Source organism: Ixodes scapularis, unplaced genomic scaffold, assembly GCF_016920785.2.
Source record: "Ixodes scapularis isolate PalLabHiFi unplaced genomic scaffold, ASM1692078v2 ptg000058l_1__unscaffolded, whole genome shotgun sequence".
NCBI lineage: Eukaryota > Metazoa > Arthropoda > Arachnida > Ixodida > Ixodidae > Ixodes > Ixodes scapularis.
In genome coordinates this window covers 970,336-988,985 of record NW_024609900.1, presented here as the reverse complement: position 1 = coordinate 988,985, position 18,650 = coordinate 970,336, and the positions used below count along the sequence as shown (strand labels likewise).

The window sequence follows — 18,650 nt, the reverse complement described above, 5'->3', positions numbered from 1 at the left end:
AGCGTCTTTAGCAGACAATCTTTTCGACTCAAAAGCGGCGCGCGTTCCGCAGGCGGCGACAGTCACAGAAACAAAAACAGGCGTGGTAATAACAAGGAACTGCTGTTCCTTGTCTGCTAAATACGCCGACTCTCGGCGTCGTCTGCTGGTTCGTTGGCGGCAGTTGGCGTAGCGATCGCCTGCGCCATCTCTTGTCTCCCGTGCGAAACGGCGCCTGAAGACCGGTGGCGTCGCTGCGTTTCCATAGGAGCTAAGCCTTCTTCTTTCTTTACTTTTTCCTCAGGTAAGTTCGCTCTTTGCAAATTTTACAAAAAAAAATGCACTAACTGTGGGAAACGCTGCACAAAGTCGTAGCGTGATAGGTTAAGAAACCGATGTTGGTTGGAAAACGTTTATTGTCAGAAAAAAAAGAAATGTCTTGCGACTGAAGTCTTTACCGCCGAATTCATAGATCCCACTTCACTCGAACTTAACTTCCAACGCCCTTGAGTGGGTGTCATTACGTTTCATAAATCCCCCTTCACTCGAAACGCTCCCTCGCCTCGCACTTCACTCGGACTTTTCTCGAAAAAATTCAAGTGAGCGGTGGCACCGCCCTTCAACTACACTCGAGCCTCCCTTCATCGCAAAAGATGGCGGGTTACCCGGGTTATCGGAGTGATGCCGCTCGCAGGATCGCGTCTTTTGAGTTCGCTTCTCGTGCGTGCGACCTTGTGTTCGGCGTTATGTACCCGCTCGGTCCGTCGGTGCCGCGGCGTAATCTATCGGACCGCCTGAACCCGATGGAGCTGTACAGTGACCGCCAGTTCCTCGCGAGATATCGCTTTACGAAGCCGACGGTGAGGGAACTCCTGACGCTGCTGCCTCTCCAGCAAACCGGCGACAACCGAGGACTGCCGCTCACCCCCCTGCTCCAGTTGCTGGTCACCCTTCGCTTTTACGGCGCCGGGACCTTCCAGATGGTAGCGGGAGACCTGGTGCATGTCTCCCAGCCGACTGTCTGCCGCACAGTGAGGACGGTGACGACGCTCATCGCGAGGGTGCTCTTCCGAAGGCTGGTGCACTTCCCGGCTGCGTCGGAGTACCACGGCGTTATGCGCGACTTCTACGCAATGGGGCAGTTTCCTGGCGTCACGGGTTGCATCGACTGCACCCACGTGCGCATCAGAAGCCCCGGCGGAGATGATGCGGAAGTTTATCGCAATAGGAAAGGAGTCTTCTCCCTGAACGTCCAGGTGAGCTCATATTTCTTATACCCCCTTTATTGACGTAGCTTGCCTACTAAACTGCCAGGCTGGGAAGCATGGGTAATGCTCACGCAAAACGATTTCAGCTGTTCAACCCGATCATTGTAAAACATAGGGAAACCCTTTCATCAGCTGTGTTGTTGCTGCTTATTGTACACCTCTGGGCCCGCTCGAAATAGCCATTGCACAGCCTATACCTAGCTTGCATATGCGGCGTTATTTACGGGCAACAGGCACGTAGCCAGCCCCGGGGGGGGGGGGGGGGGGGGCAGTTGTTTCACTTGTTTTCGAGCATGAGCCAACTGGCCCAAATTGCCGTATTAATGCAATGTTATATACCTGCAGGCCATCACCGGCCCACAGCTACAGTTCTTTGATGTTGTGGCAAGTTGGCCAGGATCTGTGCACGACAGCCGCATCTTTGATGGCAGTCGTGCGCGTGCCCTTTACGAGGAGAGCAGAGTGCCCGGCGTCCTGCTGGGGGATATGGGCTATGCCTGTCTCCCTTTCCTGATGACGCCGCTCGCAAACCCTGGAGCGGCAAATAGTCCCGGAGGGAGGTAAGCCAAATCATCGGCAGAAGTATAAGATTTGTTTTGGTACTGCACTGACAACATCACTAATGTCTGTAATAGCAGGCAGTCATTGCCGGTGACAAACAGTTCTTCAAGCGTTTCATGGACAGATCACTTCGCCGATATCCAATGTTCTTTCCTACCTTGCCGAACCCTTGGCGGTTTCGACAAGGCTTGGTGCAAGCTCGAACTTGAGATTATTTTAGCACCGAGATGTTTCAATGGCGCCCTGTTATGGTTTCCATCCGTGACGTCACGAGTGGGATTTGCCTCGACGTGACGTCACCAGTTGTTATCCTGTCTACTTACCATCAGGTGCGACGACGACTTCGGTGGTGTGTTTAAAAAGCACAGTGGAAGCTAGGAGTCATTGCAATCCGAAAGTAACACCGTCAAAGCTGACAATCTGACAATGCTCATATGCCCACGGTTTGGCCAATCGTCGAAAGCTGACCGCAGCGGCGCTTTTGGTCGCGCACATCGCTAATGAACCATTTCCCCTAGCAGAGCGGAGCAAAGCGAGGTGTGATCGTGTGGTCTGTTTAAGACATAGCTTGCCCCGCCGTCGGTGGTTCATTCACTAAAAAGTAAATTCAGTCTAATTTTTCTTTTTCAGCATTAGGCAAATGAAAAAAAAATCATAAGATTTGACGACCGCGACCACTAAATTCAATCCACCTAGCAGAAGAAAACGTTTGTCGACGAAATGTCGCAAGAACGAAAAAGTTTCCATGAGATGTCAACAGTATCCTGAAGCCGTGCGTGCACGAAAAGTTGTCAATAAAACATATCTAACCTCGACAAAAGAATGTCAACCTGTTATTTCCATACTGAAAAAGAAAATACAGTGATTGCAAGTATGTTCCCAGATGCCTAAAAATCGATCACATGCCTTATAATTTGATTTAGGTACAACAAGGCCCAGATCCGAACGAGGAACTCCGTCGAGAGGGCCTTTGGGGTCTGGAAGAGACGATTTCCCTGTTTGGATATGCGGCTCCAGCACAAGACTCGCCACTCATGCAGCATCATCACCGCGTGTGCGGCTTTGCATAATCTGGGACGTGCAAGAAATGAGCCCCTACCTCCTCCTCCACCCCCGCCACCAAGTCCCAGGGCACGGAATGCCAGAAGGCGGCGGCAGCCACACCTGCCACCGATTCTCCCGGAGGACTCTCCTTCGGGTCTGCGTATCCGGCAGAACATCATTCTGCTGAGCTTTACGTGAGCTGCACGTAGGCTCAAGAGGCCCATCACACAGGCCATGAAGGTGAGGAGTCGTACTTCCAAGTGTGTGATACTTCAGTTTGACTTTAAAAGTGAACCATCAGTAAAGCAGGCATAGCAGTTTGAACATGATTTATTGTGCAGCCTTCTGGCTCAGCTCCTGCAGCAGTATGTTTTCCTTGATACACAGGAGCTTCATCTCCATTTCGTGAATGGCATTTCTTTTTTTCAGCTCGTCCTCGCGCAATTTAATTTCCATTTCATGCAGCGCAGCTCTCTTGCTGAGTGCGTCGCGGTGGTCCTGTTCAAGGAAGTTGCAGCGCAGGGCATGCTCCTGCTGGACAAAGGCCATCCTCATATCGTTTTCCTCTGCGAGGCTCCTTTCCAGCAGCGCCATACGTCCTCCGACCTGGCGGGCACCACTGCCCACAGCTGCTGCCGCACTACCACTGTTGCACGCTGCAGCAGCCGCAGGTGTAGGAGCTGGTGACCCTGCAGTAGATGTCTGGCTAATCAGGCAAGCTGCTGGGGCTGCTGCAGGTCTATCAGCGATGCAGGCTGCCGCTGGTGACAGTGGTGCACCGACGTCTGAGGCAGGCCCAGCTGGTGAACCGGGCTCCTCTGCAATTGAAAGAACACGTAGAAGTTATGAAGTGAACAATGGGACATACATGAAGAGTAGAAAGGGTTTTTATACGTTTGAGATTGTATTTTTGTTTTTCATGCAGTTGCAATTTGAAGTATTTGATTTTTTTTTCTGCTGCTGATCTAATGTGTAACAATGTTTTCATCCATTTTGAACCTGTGCCATAAACTAGGCCACTAGATCACTTAACCGTTTCCACCTTTTGGAGTGCTTGGTATAGATATTTCTTGGCAGAAATCATGCTATGATTATTTTAATACCCTGTGCTGTTTGTTTCTTTGTCAGGGGAGTATGGTCATTGTTAGTCTGCAGTAGTTGCCATGTACTGTTTTGAAGCTGTATGGAACCCAGCCCTGCAATGATATATGTTACCTTGTACATAAGTAATGTACATGCTGTTCGCACCATTTGTTCATTTTTACTAAATTATCTTGAAATTGAATGTTGTCATGCACACTTTTTACTTTGTTATTGACGACACAGTCATCTGCAACAAGATTAATATTAGATGAGATGGTTGCTGCAAGGTCATTCATGATTATTAAAAAACGTAGGGGTGCCAGTATGTACTACTGAGGAACACCAGGTGAAACATTTCTGAAGGCAGACTCATTATGATCTATAACCGTATCCATGCATATCCATGAGAAGATCAGTGGGTAAAGACGAAAAGGTACCAGTTTAGAAAGTACAGGTCAAGACATGGAAACGGTTCAAGCATTCTACCCAAGTCGGCATCAAGAGGGTCCTCCTCGCCATCCAGCATCGGCTGCAGTAGTCGGAGAACTGGGAGGCTGCAGACCGGGGGCAGATAGGGTGCCCCATCGCTGTCCTCCATATTTTCCTGTCTGTTGAACACGTGTGAGGCCACCGCCCCAACCAGCACGGAGGTGGCGCTCATTGGCTTGCCAGGTGGCCCCCCTCCTAAAGGAGCAAACAGTAGTCAATCTAGGCACTCCAAGTTCTATTGTTATCTAAGATCTGTTTTCCTTTTTAAATATACCCCGATTTATAGGCATGCATTTGCTGATAGGGAATGTTCATCCCCTCTGCCCCATGCGTAATGAAATGAAATATTGAGCATCTGGGTGTTGTCAGTTGTGATCTACTGTACATGTCCGCCGCAAAAACTGCAAGTAGAATTACTGATTTAACGGTAGTATTATATCGTGCTGCGGTTCCGTTCATGCTGCTCCATTGTCAGGTTACTACGGTATTCAACTGACAGCATTAGGTTGCATAACCGACTTGTCTGCGCACGTTCACGCTCCATCCCCCATGACAGGTATTCCAGAAACAACAGTTCGAAACAAGGGCGAATTTGTGACCGACAGTTCGGGCTACAAATGTGACCCATCGCTCATTCCGAGGCACTTTCAGCGCGATGAGAAACCTGAACGAGAGACTTGCCTGTTTTGTGGACCTTGTTTTTTTCTTTGGAATGGTCCTTCTTCGCTTTGGCCTTCACATTTTCCCACCATTTTTTTAGCTGTTTCACGTCCCGTCGATATACACCGTGGTTGCAGTTATACTCGTTGCAGAGTCGAATCCAAGTTGCCTTTTTTTTGTTTAACGACGATTCGTCGGTCTTTTTACATTCGATGATTTTTTTGTACGTCATTACAAGTTCCATCAGTATTGCCTTTTCGATCTCTGTGAACCGCGCAGCGGGTGCCTTGGCCTTATCCATTACACGCTACGGAAATGAAAACTTTAAAAGAACAAACCAGCAGGGCAAGTAAACACGAAAAGGCAACGGCGGTGGTGGCGTTGGAACAAGGATATCGGAAGGACTTGGAATGTATTCAGCATGGATATTGATGGCTATATTGCTGGCCAATTTAGTTTGAAAGAAGATGCACGAGCTACGTTCGTTTCTGAAATCGCAACATGTTTGTTATGTGCTAATATTTCTTTATAAACACAAATTATGTAAACACACTAAGAATTAACTTACTTTTGTGGTCTTACGCAAAGTATAAATATAAATTTCTTTTCTACTCTCGCTCCCGGACGCATCCCGTAGAAGGGCTCCCTTCACTTGCTCGAGTGAAAGCGAAGTGCCATTTCAGAATGGTAAACCTCACTTCAAGTGGAAGTGCCCCTTCAACCGCCCTTCTGTAAGTGAAGGGTCGCCCTTCACTTGGCATGACTCGGAGTGACATCTATGAATTCGGCGGTTAGACTTTAAAAAATGTGAGGGGGGGGGGGGTGGAGGGGAGGGGTCGCGCAGGTACAGGAGCTTGCTACGCGGTGCCTAGATGAATCTTTTTTATTCCTGTAGAGGCGATGAAGTCTAGGAGACTCTTAAGCAGCTCCTTATTGCGTTCAATATCTTCTAACGCTTGTAATGGTTGGGTCCATTCTTCATAACTTATTACCCTTGCTGAGGTCTTATGCTTCATCGTCTTTTCTTTCCAACACTCGCATTCCCAAAGCATATGCCTTAGGCTTCCTGTAGTCTGTTCGCAGAAGGGGCGGCCGCTATCTTGGCTTATGCCTTTTCTACTAAGCGTACATGGGTCGTTCGTGGCTTCAGAGTGCAACCTCCTAATGCAAACCCTTTGCCACCTACTGAGCCTCATTGTTGGTAGGGCAGGAGGGATAGGTTTAAGGGCATTAAGTCTGGCCCTTCTTCGTTCCTTATTGACGTCCCTGGCCTCGTGAGGAGCGAAGTCAAACGGGTCCCGTTGCTCGACGGGCACGATGGCTGGAAGCGTCGATTGGTGGCGATAGTATTGGAAGATTATCTCCGCCTTGGCTTCCCGCTCGGCCCTGTCTTGTCCAAGGATCCCTGAGTGACCGGGAACCCACTCCAGGTAGAAGTTGGTGTCCTTGCTTCTTGCTTCTTTGATGTTTATCATGATCTTTTGTGCTGCCTTGCCCATGGTGCATGGGTTTCGAAGTTCCTCGATGGCCTTTCTAGAGTCCGAGAAGAGGTATATAGTCTCCTTTTCTTCATGGCAGTGGCTCTGTATGGCGTCGGCCACTGCTTCTAGTTCGGCCCTTTTCACGTGGGTTCCTTCTTCCAGGAGCCTTCGCCCATAGTTGTTCTTTGTCGTGTTAAACCATGCACAAGCCGCTTTTCCCTCCTTAGTAACTGTTGCATCGGTGTAGATGACCTGGTGTGATGGAAAGATGGTGAATAAAGGACGAAGAACCCGAGGACGGCGAGTGAAAGAAAGAGGTGTATTATGTACAGAAGAAAAAACGAAAATAGATGACGTATAGTCTCACTCGAGTCAGGCACCGCACCTTCACGTCGTCGTCGGTGGCGGCCACGGGTGCTGCCTTCTGGGTCGGCTTGGGGAATGTTTGCTTTCCGGCGTAGGCGGCGGTCCTCTTGGCCAGGGCTAGCTCTCACGGGCCTCTAGCCGCCCGTCCAGAACCAGTCGTTGCTGCCGTCGGGACCGCGGGAGCCCACCGATGTCTTTTTTAGCGTCGCAGTTGCCGATCTGCCTTCAGAAGCCCCCTTTTTCACGCGCACCACACTGTCCGGCCCCACTTCGACTTCCTCTCTTCTCGCTTCCATAGTCCACCTCACCACACGACCCCCCCTTTAAGACAATTGTTCCAATTGTTTCAAAAAGGGACAAACAAACAATCAAACCAAAAACATAAGAGTAAGAAACATCGCACTACTTTTCTAAGTTAAACTAAGTAATTTGGCTGGTGTTGACACTCACTCAGCTGGCTGTTCGCGTTCTCACGTCCCAGTTTCGCAAGCCATCATATTGCTTGTGTTTACCAAACTTGCTTGTGTAAGCCATGTTTTCATCTTGTCATAGAATACACAAAGGGATGGACAGGCCTTCACGATGACAGTGATGTGCCAGTGCAGATTACAAGCGACTCAAAAAGTCTGCTCCAAAGTTTTCGCTTCCCTTGATGTACGCGACGTGGAAGTCGTATTCGGCGAGTAGTAAACTCCACCTCAGTACCCGGTTGTTTAATTTTCTGGCTGAATTAAGGTACTGCAACGGTTGATGATCGCTTTGTATGGTGAAGTGTCTTCCGAACAAGTATACATGAAACTTTTTTACTGCCCATATGAGAGCTAGACATTCTCTCTCTATGGTGGAATAGGCGACCTCTTGGGGTAGTAGTTTACGACTAGCATAAGCGTTGGGATGAAGAACGTTGTCGTGCTCTTGCATGAGCACGGCTCCCAAGGACCTTTCTGAGGCGTCTGTCCTCAGTACGAATGTCTTCGTCACATCTGGTGATTTCAAGATAGGCTTTCTGGAAAGCAGTCTTTTCAGTTCATCGAATGCCTTTGCGTGTTTCTTCTCCCAGATAACTTTGTCAAACGCTCTTTGTTTCGTCAGCTCCGTCAAAGGAAGTGCGGTCTCCGCGTAGTTTGGGATAAACTCCCTGTAGTAGCCTGTTAATCCCAGGAATGATCTTACTTCTTTTTTGGTTCGAGGTTGTTTACAGTCCTGGATTTTCTTCAGGGTCTCCGTTAGAGGCTCGAAGGATCCTTGCCCAACCTTATGGCCCAGGAATGTTATTTTGGAGAAGCCAATCTCTGTCTTTTTGGGTTAGATCGTTAGTCCTCCTTCTCTTACCCTGGTCAAAAACTGACGCACTGCTTTTAAGTGATCTTCCCAGCAGTCAGACGCAACTAAAACATCGTCAAAGTAGTGGTGATCGTCCGGTACGCCATCAAGAATCTTCCTCATCAACCGTGTAAATACTGCCGGGGCTGTTTTGATGCCGAAGGGCATAAACCGGAATCGATATAATCCCGTTGTTGTCGAGAAAGCCGTTGCGTCCTCTGACCCTGGAGCCATTGGTACCTGCCAGTAGCCCTTCGCAAAGTCAAATTTGGAGTAGTAACGTTTTGTGCTCACTCTAGCGAACATCACGTCGACGCGGGGGATAGGTTCGCAATCAGGTACTAGAACCTTGTTCAGTTGGCGAAAGTCGATGCAGAGCCTTGTGATCTTGTCTTTCTTTTTGACGACAACTACCGGTGAACTGTAGGCTAAGTCGCATTTCTCAATAATGCCTTGTTGTAGCATCTCGTCTACCTCCTTTTCCACAGCGTCTTGCAGTGCTAGAGGGACAGGATACGGGCGTACTTGAATTGGTGTGTCCGTTGTCAATCTCAGTTTGCACTGTACGAGACTGGTTCGACCAGGACAGTCCAAAAATACGTCTCGAAATTCTTCTAGCAGTTGGTAGACCTCTCCTGCTTGTCGTTCAGTTAGCTCCTCTGACATCTGTACATCGTTGTAGCCTTCCAGTTGGCTAAGGCAGACACTAGGAATGTCTTGCTCCTCTGACTCCTCTTCGATGGTAATGCCAACCAGGGCTTGACGGGGAGCACACAGAACTTCCCTTTCTTCGTACTTTTTGAGCATATTGATGTGAAATACAGTAGACACTCTTCCAAGGTCTATTAGGTAATCCACGTTATTCCTCCTTCTTAATACTGGAAATGGTCCTTTCCATTGCAGAATCAACTTGTTTTTGTCCGTTGGCAACAAGATGAGGACTCTGTCTCCCTCTTTCAGTTGTCGAACTCCACTTTTCTTGTCGTAGTACCTCTTTTGGGTCATTTGAGCTTTCCTCAACTCCTCATGGGCGGTCTTACAAGTCTCTTCTAGTCTCCGTCGAAGATCCACCATATAACCATAAGTTGTTTTCGTTGGGGGTCTATGCTTTCATTTGTCCAGAGTTCCTTCAACACTGTCATCGGACCGCGAACATGTCGGCCATAAAGAAGTTCGAAGGGTGAAAATCCTAGGCTGCTTTGCGGCACCTCCCGGTACGCGAAGAGCAACGGATTAAGATACCGGTCCCAACACCTCGGTTTTTCTTGGCACATCCGTTTAATCATTTGTTTAATTGTCCCATTGAACCTTTCGACCAATCCATTGCACATTGGATGGTAAGGCGTCGTGGTCAGATGTCTGAGCGAGAGCAAGCGGCTGACCTCCTTCATTAAGGCTGAAGTGAAGCATGACCCTCGGTCGCTCACAATTTCTCGTGGTAAGCCTACTCGGGCAAATATCTGTAACAGACCCTCTGCGACTTCCGCGGTGTCAATGCTCTTCAATGGGATTGCATCAGGGTATCTGGTGCGAAGTCCACCACCGTCAGAACATACCTGCTGCCGGACTCTGAACCCGGATTGATAGGTCCGATGATATCTATGCCAACTCTATGGAATGGTGTACTAATGATAGGCATATTTTCTAGGGGTGCCCTGATAACCAAGTGTTTCGGGATAGTCCTCTGACAAATGTCGCACGATTTCACGAATCGTTTCGCGTCCGCTGTTATTCCCGGCCAATAGAATTCCTCACGAATACGATCGGTGGTTTTTCCTGTTCCTTGGTGGCCAGCCATGATCCCCTCGTGTGCGAGCTTCAACACAATCTGCCGAAATTCTTTGGGGACCACCAGCTGTTTCCACTGTTTTTGCGACGAGTCCTTGTATCTTCTGTAGAGAATATAGTTGTGTAGAAAGAACTCGGATTCCTGCGATTTTCCCGACACAAACGCTGTGCCAACGACAGCGAAACACCTCTTCAGTGTTTCATCACTACGTTGTGCCTCCTTCAGCTTAGCGTGGTCAATGTCAATCCGATCCAATGTCATGACTGGTAACTCGGAAATCGTCCTTTGGCTGTCTGAGCGCCCCTTTCTGAGCGCCCCTGCGTATTTTCTTTCTTTATCCAGAACACCGTCGTCTGGCACCCTTTCACCCTCGTCTTGAGTCATCCTGCCGGCAGTGTCGTGCCGCACGGACGTACTTATCAGCATGTTACTCTCCTCACTTCTTTTAGATCTCCCTGATACTTCTCCCTCCCATTCCTCATCTGGATCATCAATCCCTCTCGCCCCTTCAATGTTCCCGAGTACCAAATCATACAGAGGGTTCTCCATACACTTCGCCAATACCTTGCATGTAAAATAAGGCGTTCTTACATCAATTTCTGCCTCTGGCAGATATTTGACCGTCCTATCCAGCAAAAACACCGGACTGGAAACCCCAGTTAGCTGATCATCCGTAACCAGGTCTCTGTTCACTACAATCGTGTTACACCCACTGTCTCGCAATACTGTGGCAGCTCGATCTCCCACTTCTCCCCGAACCACTGGCATGTTTTCTACTAGAAATCGTGGAGCCTTTCCAAGTGCCGCATTCACCACTGGGATTTTGTCCCCGTTTTTCAGTAGTACATATGTGTCATCTGGGTCGGTCTCGTCAGGTGTTGGTCGAACGGAAAGCATACAGGAAGCCTGAGGAGGTCTATCCTGCTTGTCTTGCGGTTTCCAGTTACATGCTGCTGCCTTGTGTCCCGTTTTCCCACATCTCCAACACACGGGTAAGCGTTGAGCCTTGGTGCTCGCCCAGCAGTCTGCTGCCTTGTGACCTGGCTTGTTGCAGAGAAAACATTGATTCCTCCCCCTAGCGGTGGGTGGCATTCGGGTATCCTCCTTACTTCGATCTCCACCCTTGTTGCTGTTCAGGCTGTCGTTGTTCCTTTTTGCCAAGTTAGTTTGGCCCTGCGCCTCTAAGAAGTGGTCCGCGGTTACTGCCATGTCTTCGAGCGTCTTGCAGTTCCTCTCTTTTAAGAACACTGATAGCATTGGGCGACAATATTTTAAGAACTGTTCCGCAACTATCAGATCTTTCAGGGCCTCGAACGTCTTCGAAATTTCTCCAGTTTCAACCCAGCGATCAAAGTACCCAAGAAGTCGGGCTGCAAATTGTTTCCCCGTCTCTGCCTCCTCTGGCTTGCTTTCCCTGAATTTCTCTCTGTACCCTTCAGTGGTGTAACGAAACCGCTGTAGCAGGGAAAGTTTGACTTTAGAATAATCCAATGACTGCTCTGGTGTCATCCGACCCACAACTGTCAAAGCCTCACCGGTGAGGCACAAGCTTAAGGACATTGCCCATTTTTCTCGAGGCCAATCCTGGCTAGTTGCAACCCGCTCAAACCGTTGGATATACGCGTCCAGGTCGTCTCTCTTTTCATTAAATGGTGGAATTAGTTTGTGGGGACTCCGGTGACAAGCTTGTGCTCCCGAGTTCTCTCCCCTGCCATTGGTGTGGTGGACCTCATCATGAGCTGAGCCGCTATTCTCTTGTAAGCGCAGGCGCAGCTGTAACACTTCTTGTTCCTGTTGGAGCCTGCGGAGCTCTCGGTCAGCGGTGTCCTGTGTCTCCTTAGCTGCTTCCCGCGCATCTTCCCGCAATCTGACCCGTTCTTCGCGTTGCCTACCATGCTCTTGCTCAACCCAGGTACGGAGTTCTTCGCCCACGTACCCGAGCTCTTTACCAACGCCAAGCAATTTTTCTGCATCCATGCTCTTATCTCTCCCACACAGCCGTCCCGGGGTTCTGCTCTCTAGGGGTTGTTAACAAATAGAGAGTCCTGTCGCGGACGCCAGATATTGTGATGGAAAGATGGTGAATAAAGGACGAAGAACCAGAGGACGGCGAGTGAAAGAAAGAGAGGTGTATTATGTACAGAAGAAAAAACGAAAATAGATGACGTATAGTCTCACTCGAGTCAGGCACCGCACCTTCACGTCGTCGTCGGTGGCGGCCACGGGTGCTGCCTTCTGGGTCGGCTTGGGGAATGTTTGCTTTCCGGCGTAGGCGGCGGTCCCCTTGGCCAGGGCTAGCTCTCACGGGCCTCTAGCCGCCCGTCCAGAACCAGTCGTTGCTGCCGTCGGGACCGCGGGAGCCCACCGATGTCTTTTTTAGCGTCGCAGTTGCCGATCTGCCTTCAGAAGCCCCCTTTTTCACGCGCACCACACTGTCCGGCCCCACTTCGTCTTCCTCTCTTCTCGCTTCCATAGTCCACCTCATCACACCTGGGTGTTTTCTTTTTTCTGGAGTTTTTTAACTCTCCTCAGGTGCTTCATCCCCGCAGTTTCCCTGTCCCTGACCTGGTCTCTTTTGTCTGGTACGTCTGTTTTGATTAGCGCCGATTCCCAGGGGGGAGGTTCCTCCTCTGGTTCCTCCATTTGTGGACATATGTTCCTCATTTTAATGAGTATCGCGCGCCCTGCCTTGGTGCCGTGAAGCCGAACTTTTTGGGTTGTGGCAGATTCTTCCGCCACGTCTTCAATTTCGTTTAGCTCTGCCCATTTTCTTACTTCCTCTTTCCGTGCATGCTTTAGTAAACCGATGACTACTCTTTGTGGTTTTCGCATAAGGATCTTGATTGATTCTTTCTGACTTGAACTTAGTGTGGTGTAATTGAAACCGTAAGTCGCCTTCGACACCAGGAAAGCCTTAATGAGCATTCTTAGCGTTTCTTCGTTGGCTCCCCATGACTTCGTTGCTGTTCTTCTGATAATACTTAGAGTATGGTTCCGGTTTTTTGTAAGCGCTTTAAGCCAATCGTTCGCTTTTCCGTTCTGGAATATGTGCATCCCTAAAATTTTTGTTGACTCTGTCGGTTGCAGCCTTGTCCCTGCCAAACAGAAGATATGCTTGACTTCGTGTTTTTTTCTTCCTCCAGGTGTGGCGATCAGGATGAGAGCCGTCTTGTCTGGCGCTGCCTGAAGGCTCACTTCATGCGTGAATTCTTCGATCGCCTTCAATCCTTCTTTGATTGCGTCTGCTTGGCGGTCGAAACTCCTCCCTTTGTCCAGAGGGTAACGTCATCTGCGTATATGGTGAAAGATAGATTCTTGATATTGTCCAGTTTCCAGGCCAATCTAGACATAACTATGTTGAAAAGGGTTGGTGATAAAATTGCCCCTTGCGGTACTCCTATGTGGTTTCTCTGTGTTGGTCCCCTTTCTTCTCCGACGCATACCGAGTACGTTCTGTCCCTCAAGAATTCTTCGATGAATTTGAGCATGTTGCCTTGAATACCGCAGGATCTGGCACCCTTTAGGACAGAGGAATGTGGAACTAAGTCGAATGCTTTTCGAATGTCTACCGCGACCAGTATTTTTGGAGTTGCAGTAGGCTTTTTACTGGTGAGATCGTGATGCAGAAGAGCTAAACTATCCTGTGTGCAAAGTGCCTTTCTGAAGCCTGTTTGCATAGGATGTAGCCTGTTTTCATGCTCTAGAGTCCAATTGATTCTGCCGAGCACCATCCTCTTCATCGTCTTGCAGATGTTTGACGTCAGCGATATGGGCCTTAGGTTTTCTATCTTGTCCTTGGGTTTATTTGGCTTGGGGATGGGCACCACGACCGAGTGTTTCCAACTTCCTGGTAGTTTTCCGTCTTCCCATATTTCGTTAAAGTATCTGAGCAGAGCTCTCTTGGCCTCTTCCGGAAGGTTTTTTAGCATCGCCGTTGTGATGCCATCGGTTCCCGGGGCTGTGCCCTTTTTAGCCTTCTTGATAGCGTAGTCGAGTTCTTCTCGAGTAAATGGCAAATCTTGTCCTTCCCTGCTTTCTCCAACGTCAATTGTTTCTTTTCTTTGCAGCTGCGGTTGTGGAAAAAAGGTTTCTCCTAACTTTTGAGCTAGTTCCACTTCCGTAATGTTGAGCTTCAGGGCTAGGTTGCTTGCCGTGTTTTTTCCTTTCTTTTTTCCTAGCATCGTTCGGTACGTACCCCATAGCTTCTTGACGCTTGTTTTATTGTTGAAAGTCCCACAATGTTGTTCCCAAATGTGTTTTCTGAGATTTCTTGTGTACTTTTCTACTTCCCTTGAGGCCTGATTCAGTACTTTCCGTCTTTCTTCATTCTTTTTCCTTCTGTACCTCAGCAAGGCTTTATGTCGCCCTTCCTGCAGGTTTAGGAGATGATTGTCCGGGTTTGGGGAGCCTTCTTTGACTATAATTCTTCGTGTGGCCTCATCAGCAGCTTCTTGTATGAGATCTGTAATTGTCTTTTGTTCGATGGTATTAAGCTTAGTTGTTAGTAGACTCCTAAATTTGTCCCAGTTAATGACGCCGACTTCTCTCTTTTTCATGGTCTTGTTGTGTAGCATAATGGCGATGGGTGCGTGATCGCTACCCCATGGATCATCTAGGATTTGCCAGTCCGCTTCTGAGAGTCCTTTAATCCATAAAATGTCCGGAGATGAATCGGATTGGTACTTGTTCCCCATTCTCGTAGCTTGTCCCGGCTGATTAGCGCAGAGAAATCTGTTTTTTCGCATTTGCTGTTTTAGTTGCTCTCCTCTTTTGTAGGATAGGTTGCCCCAGAGTTCATGTTCTGCGTTGAAATCTCCCCCTATAAATGTTTGGTCTTCCGTGCAGTTGTTGACCCACCTGAAACTCTCGTCCCCCATGCTTGGTCTTGTGTAGAAAGAGTAAATAAAGATTGTTTTCTTTCCAATTGTAAATTTAGCGCCCGCAACCTCCTGATCTTCTCCACAGCCCCATGATGTATCAATTTGACTTTGCGGGTGCTCCTCTTTAATTAAGATTGTGGCTAATTCTTCTTTTTTCTGTTTTGCTTGGTTCGTGATTGCCGTGCAAACATTGTATGTAGTGTATCCCCGGATCTTCATCTCTGGGTGTCTTGCCTCTTGTAGAAGGATGGCATCGGGGGCTCTTTCTCCCCAAGATTCAATCCTACACTTCAGTTCGTTTATCTTCCCCTTGATTCCTCTACAATTCCATTGAATAATCCGAAATGTCTTTTGTGGTGGTTCCCACCCAGACATGCTACAGCTGGCGGAATGCTCTTTCCATATTTTGTGTGGCTGTCTCCATGACTGTTACGATGGCCGATGTGACCGCCACCGTTATTGCTTCGACGCAATCTTCCATGGCTTCTTTGAAAATTGCCACCTTCTTCGCATCAGCCTTTATAACTGCAGCAAAAGACTTCTTGGCGTTTGTTCGTGTGTTGGCTTGACCGATAGTTTTCTCCGTTGTCTCTTGTGCCATCTCCCGCATCTGAATCGTTGTTGATGCACTCGTCGGTGCTTGCCCCTTTACCGGTGTGTAGATCGGCACTTTTAGCGCTGTCTTGTCGACCACCTGTCCTTTTGTTCGAGGTGCGACATCGGCCTTTATCGGCACCCTTTTGGGGCATTGGTAGCTGAAGGCCAGATGTTCCCCACCACAATTTGCACAAGTCGGGTTGGCGCTGCAGTTGTTCCCGACATCTGCGGTGTGCGTTTTGCCGCAGTTCCTGCATGCTTCGTTTTTTCTTTTTGTACTCCTCAGCTTTGTGCCCGATCTTGTGACACCGGAAGCAGACAACGGGTCTGGGTGTGTAGGGTACCACTGGCCTTATGACCTGGCCAATATATACTTTTTCCGGTAGGTCCTTGCCCTCGAAAGTAAACATTGCCGTCTTGTTTCTTTTCCCAATAAAGTTGGCAGATACGACCTTATGTGTTGGACATTTTGCATTTCGTAAATTTTCAGGGCTGATTTCGTCGCTCCATGCACAAATCACTCCTCTGATGTGGTTGGTGGGTAGACCAGAGATAACCTTGACTCCGACATTGCTGCCATCATTCTTCGTAAAACTCCCAATTTGTTTGAGTTTCTCGAATTCGCCTTCATTCTTGGTAGTAATTACAAAAGCTTCACTTCTCTTATCATGCCTGATCCTAATTCCGTTTTCATGCGGAATGCCAACTTTGAGTAGAGTGCGTTCTATCGTCTCGGGGCCGACGTTCATCGGCTCCCGTGGCTTTTCGTTACGGATTTTGATCTTGTAGATCCCCGCGTTGCTCTTCTTTTTTCTGTGGACGACATCGATCCAGGGGTTCGGGTTCCTGTCGTCTTCCTTGCATGTTTCTTCGCTCTCTTTAGTAGTGACTGTTTCCTCGTTCTTGCCTGGCGTTTCGTCGCGTTCATCGGCTATATCCTCATCCGCCGAGGAATATTCCTCCCGCTCTGGAGTATTTGGTCTTAGCCTTTTTCCCTTGATCGCCTTCCGCGTTTTCTCCTGTCCTTCGAGCCTCTCGAGTCGCTCTCGCAGCATTGTGTTTTCTTCTTCCATCTTTGCTGCATTAACAACAATTCTAGCGGCAAATTCGTTTATAATCGCGGTCCAGTCATATAGCCCTTCCGATGTTCTGTAGCTCTCTGGTTCGAAACCCTGAGGAAGCTGTGTCGGCTTGCCTTTTTGAGTGCCGTCGTCCATTTCATTCGCCCGCGGCAGCAGAGTCCGTGATTGCTTTTCGCTGGCTTGGTTGTCGTCCTAGCCCAGCACGGGCCGTCGTCTTCCCTTCCACCCGAGATAATACCTGGTCCTGGTAAAACATGAAATCATCCGGTCTCTCCTCTCATCTTCTCGCACCAAATCCTGTTCTCACTTTGCAAGCTTCAGCATTGCAAAACAACAAGAACGTCTCCTCAGAGCTGGTTATCCGCAAGGTCTACTGAGCACCATTCTTGTTCAGTTAATTCTGGCCACCCAAAGGCCCCGTGCTCCACGTAGTAAGCCTTCACGTGTTATCTGCATTCCCTATGTGCACAACTCGGCGCACAGACTGAAGGCAATTGCAGCGCGCTTCAACGTTTCAGTTGTCTTCTCGTGCAAGTTGCGCCTGAAACAACTGTGCAGGCGCGTGAACAATAACGAATCCTTCAAAAGATGTTCCATCAAACACGCTAATCAGACCGTTCCCTGTGAAGAGGGGGTGGTATACTCCATCCCTCTCTCATGTGGCGACCGATACATTGGACAGACAGGTCGTTGCCTTAACACCCGCCTGCGAGAGCACTCCTCGAGGTCTCTCGTGCTTCGGACGACACTTTTCACCCAATAGTGGTTCATGAACGCCTCTGTACGAACTGTGAAGCCCGGTTCCAGGACACCTGCACGATTGGCAGACATAAAAACAAGCTCGGCCGAGAGATCATTGAGGCATACAAGATAGCCCATGACGATCACAACATCGCTGCCCCTTCTCTCGCCTTGTCCAGAATGAGATCAACTACCTGAGAGCAGAGCTGGATTAGCCAAAGGGCGCGCTATCTCAATTTGTCAATAGTGTTTTTCTTTTTTCTTTCTTTCTGAATTCTTTATCTTCTAGTGTATTGGGTGTGAATTTGTTTTTTTCCGGGTGTATATATATTAATTTCCGCATCTTCCTCTTTAGTCTCAAACGTTAGGAAGGAGATAGCACTATTGAAGGAGACTCCAGTAAATGTGTGTTGCTAGTTGAAAGAACTGTGCTGTCTGTCCTTGTCCCTAAGTGTTTTTATTCTTTCTTTGACTCCTGTATTTTCACCAACACGCTCTTTCTTCTTTGTCCAGGAATTTGAGCTCGCCGTGAGCGAACCGACATTTTGACGGCTTCAGTGTCAGTCCGGCATCCTGGATAGCCTGTAACACGGCTCGCAAACGTCTCACGTGCTCGTTAAGGTTGCTTGCGAATACCACGACGTCGTCGAGATAGACGAGACAACTTTGCCATTTCAAGCCGGAAAGAACGGTGTCCATTACGGGCTAGAACGTCGCCGGTGCTGTGCACAGTCCGAACGGCATCACTTTAAATCCGTACAGCCCGTCCGGCGTGACAACAGCAGTCTTTTCACGATCTCGTTCGTCCACCTCAATCTGTCAGTACCCACTCTTCAGGTCCATCAACGAAAAGTATCGGGCGTGGCGCAGCCGGTCCAGAGTTTCGTCGATGCGTGATAGCGGGTAGACGTTCTTTTTCATTACGGCGATCAGTCGGCGATAGTCCACACAGAACCGAAAAGTCCCGACTTTCTTTCTCTCCAGGACTACCGGTGAAGCCCACGGACTGCTTGAGGGCTGGACAGTGTCGTCATCGAGCATTTCTTGGACCTGCCTCTGGATGACTTCTCTCTCTTTCACAGAGACACGGTACGGCGACCGATGAACAAGAAGCTTGTTGTCTTCAGTGACAATTCGGTCTTCCGCAACGTTCGTTTGGCGCACCTTTGGCGATGTGGAGAAGCACTCATTGAACTCGGCGAGAAGGTCACAGAGTTGTCGTTGTTGTGGGGTAGGCAGGGTTGGGTCGATGTCAAACTGCGATGGTGGCGTCGTCTTCGGTGGCCACGAAGAGAGGTCTTCTGATA

General features: G+C 48.9%; 2 protein-coding genes across 2 annotated transcripts; one reads left to right on the top strand and one right to left on the bottom strand.

The window, feature by feature from the left end:
• The first annotated feature begins 705 nt into the window (after positions 1-705).
• LOC120843222 (putative nuclease HARBI1) lies at positions 706-3,587 on the top strand. The gene is made up of 4 exons (XM_040214506.3): positions 706-1,235; positions 1,593-1,807; positions 2,732-3,092; positions 3,318-3,587. The coding sequence occupies exons 1-3, from the start codon at positions 726-728 to the stop codon at positions 3,048-3,050; spliced, it is 1,044 nt and encodes a 347-aa protein (XP_040070440.2). The 5' UTR covers positions 706-725; the 3' UTR covers positions 3,051-3,092; positions 3,318-3,587.
• A 6,168-nt stretch (positions 3,588-9,755) lies between these two features.
• Positions 9,756-11,603, bottom strand: LOC121833917. The gene has a single exon (XM_042287628.1). It carries the CDS (start codon positions 11,601-11,603, stop codon positions 9,756-9,758), a length of 1,848 nt encoding a protein of 615 aa, XP_042143562.1.
• Between the last annotated feature and the right edge of the window lie 7,047 nt (positions 11,604-18,650).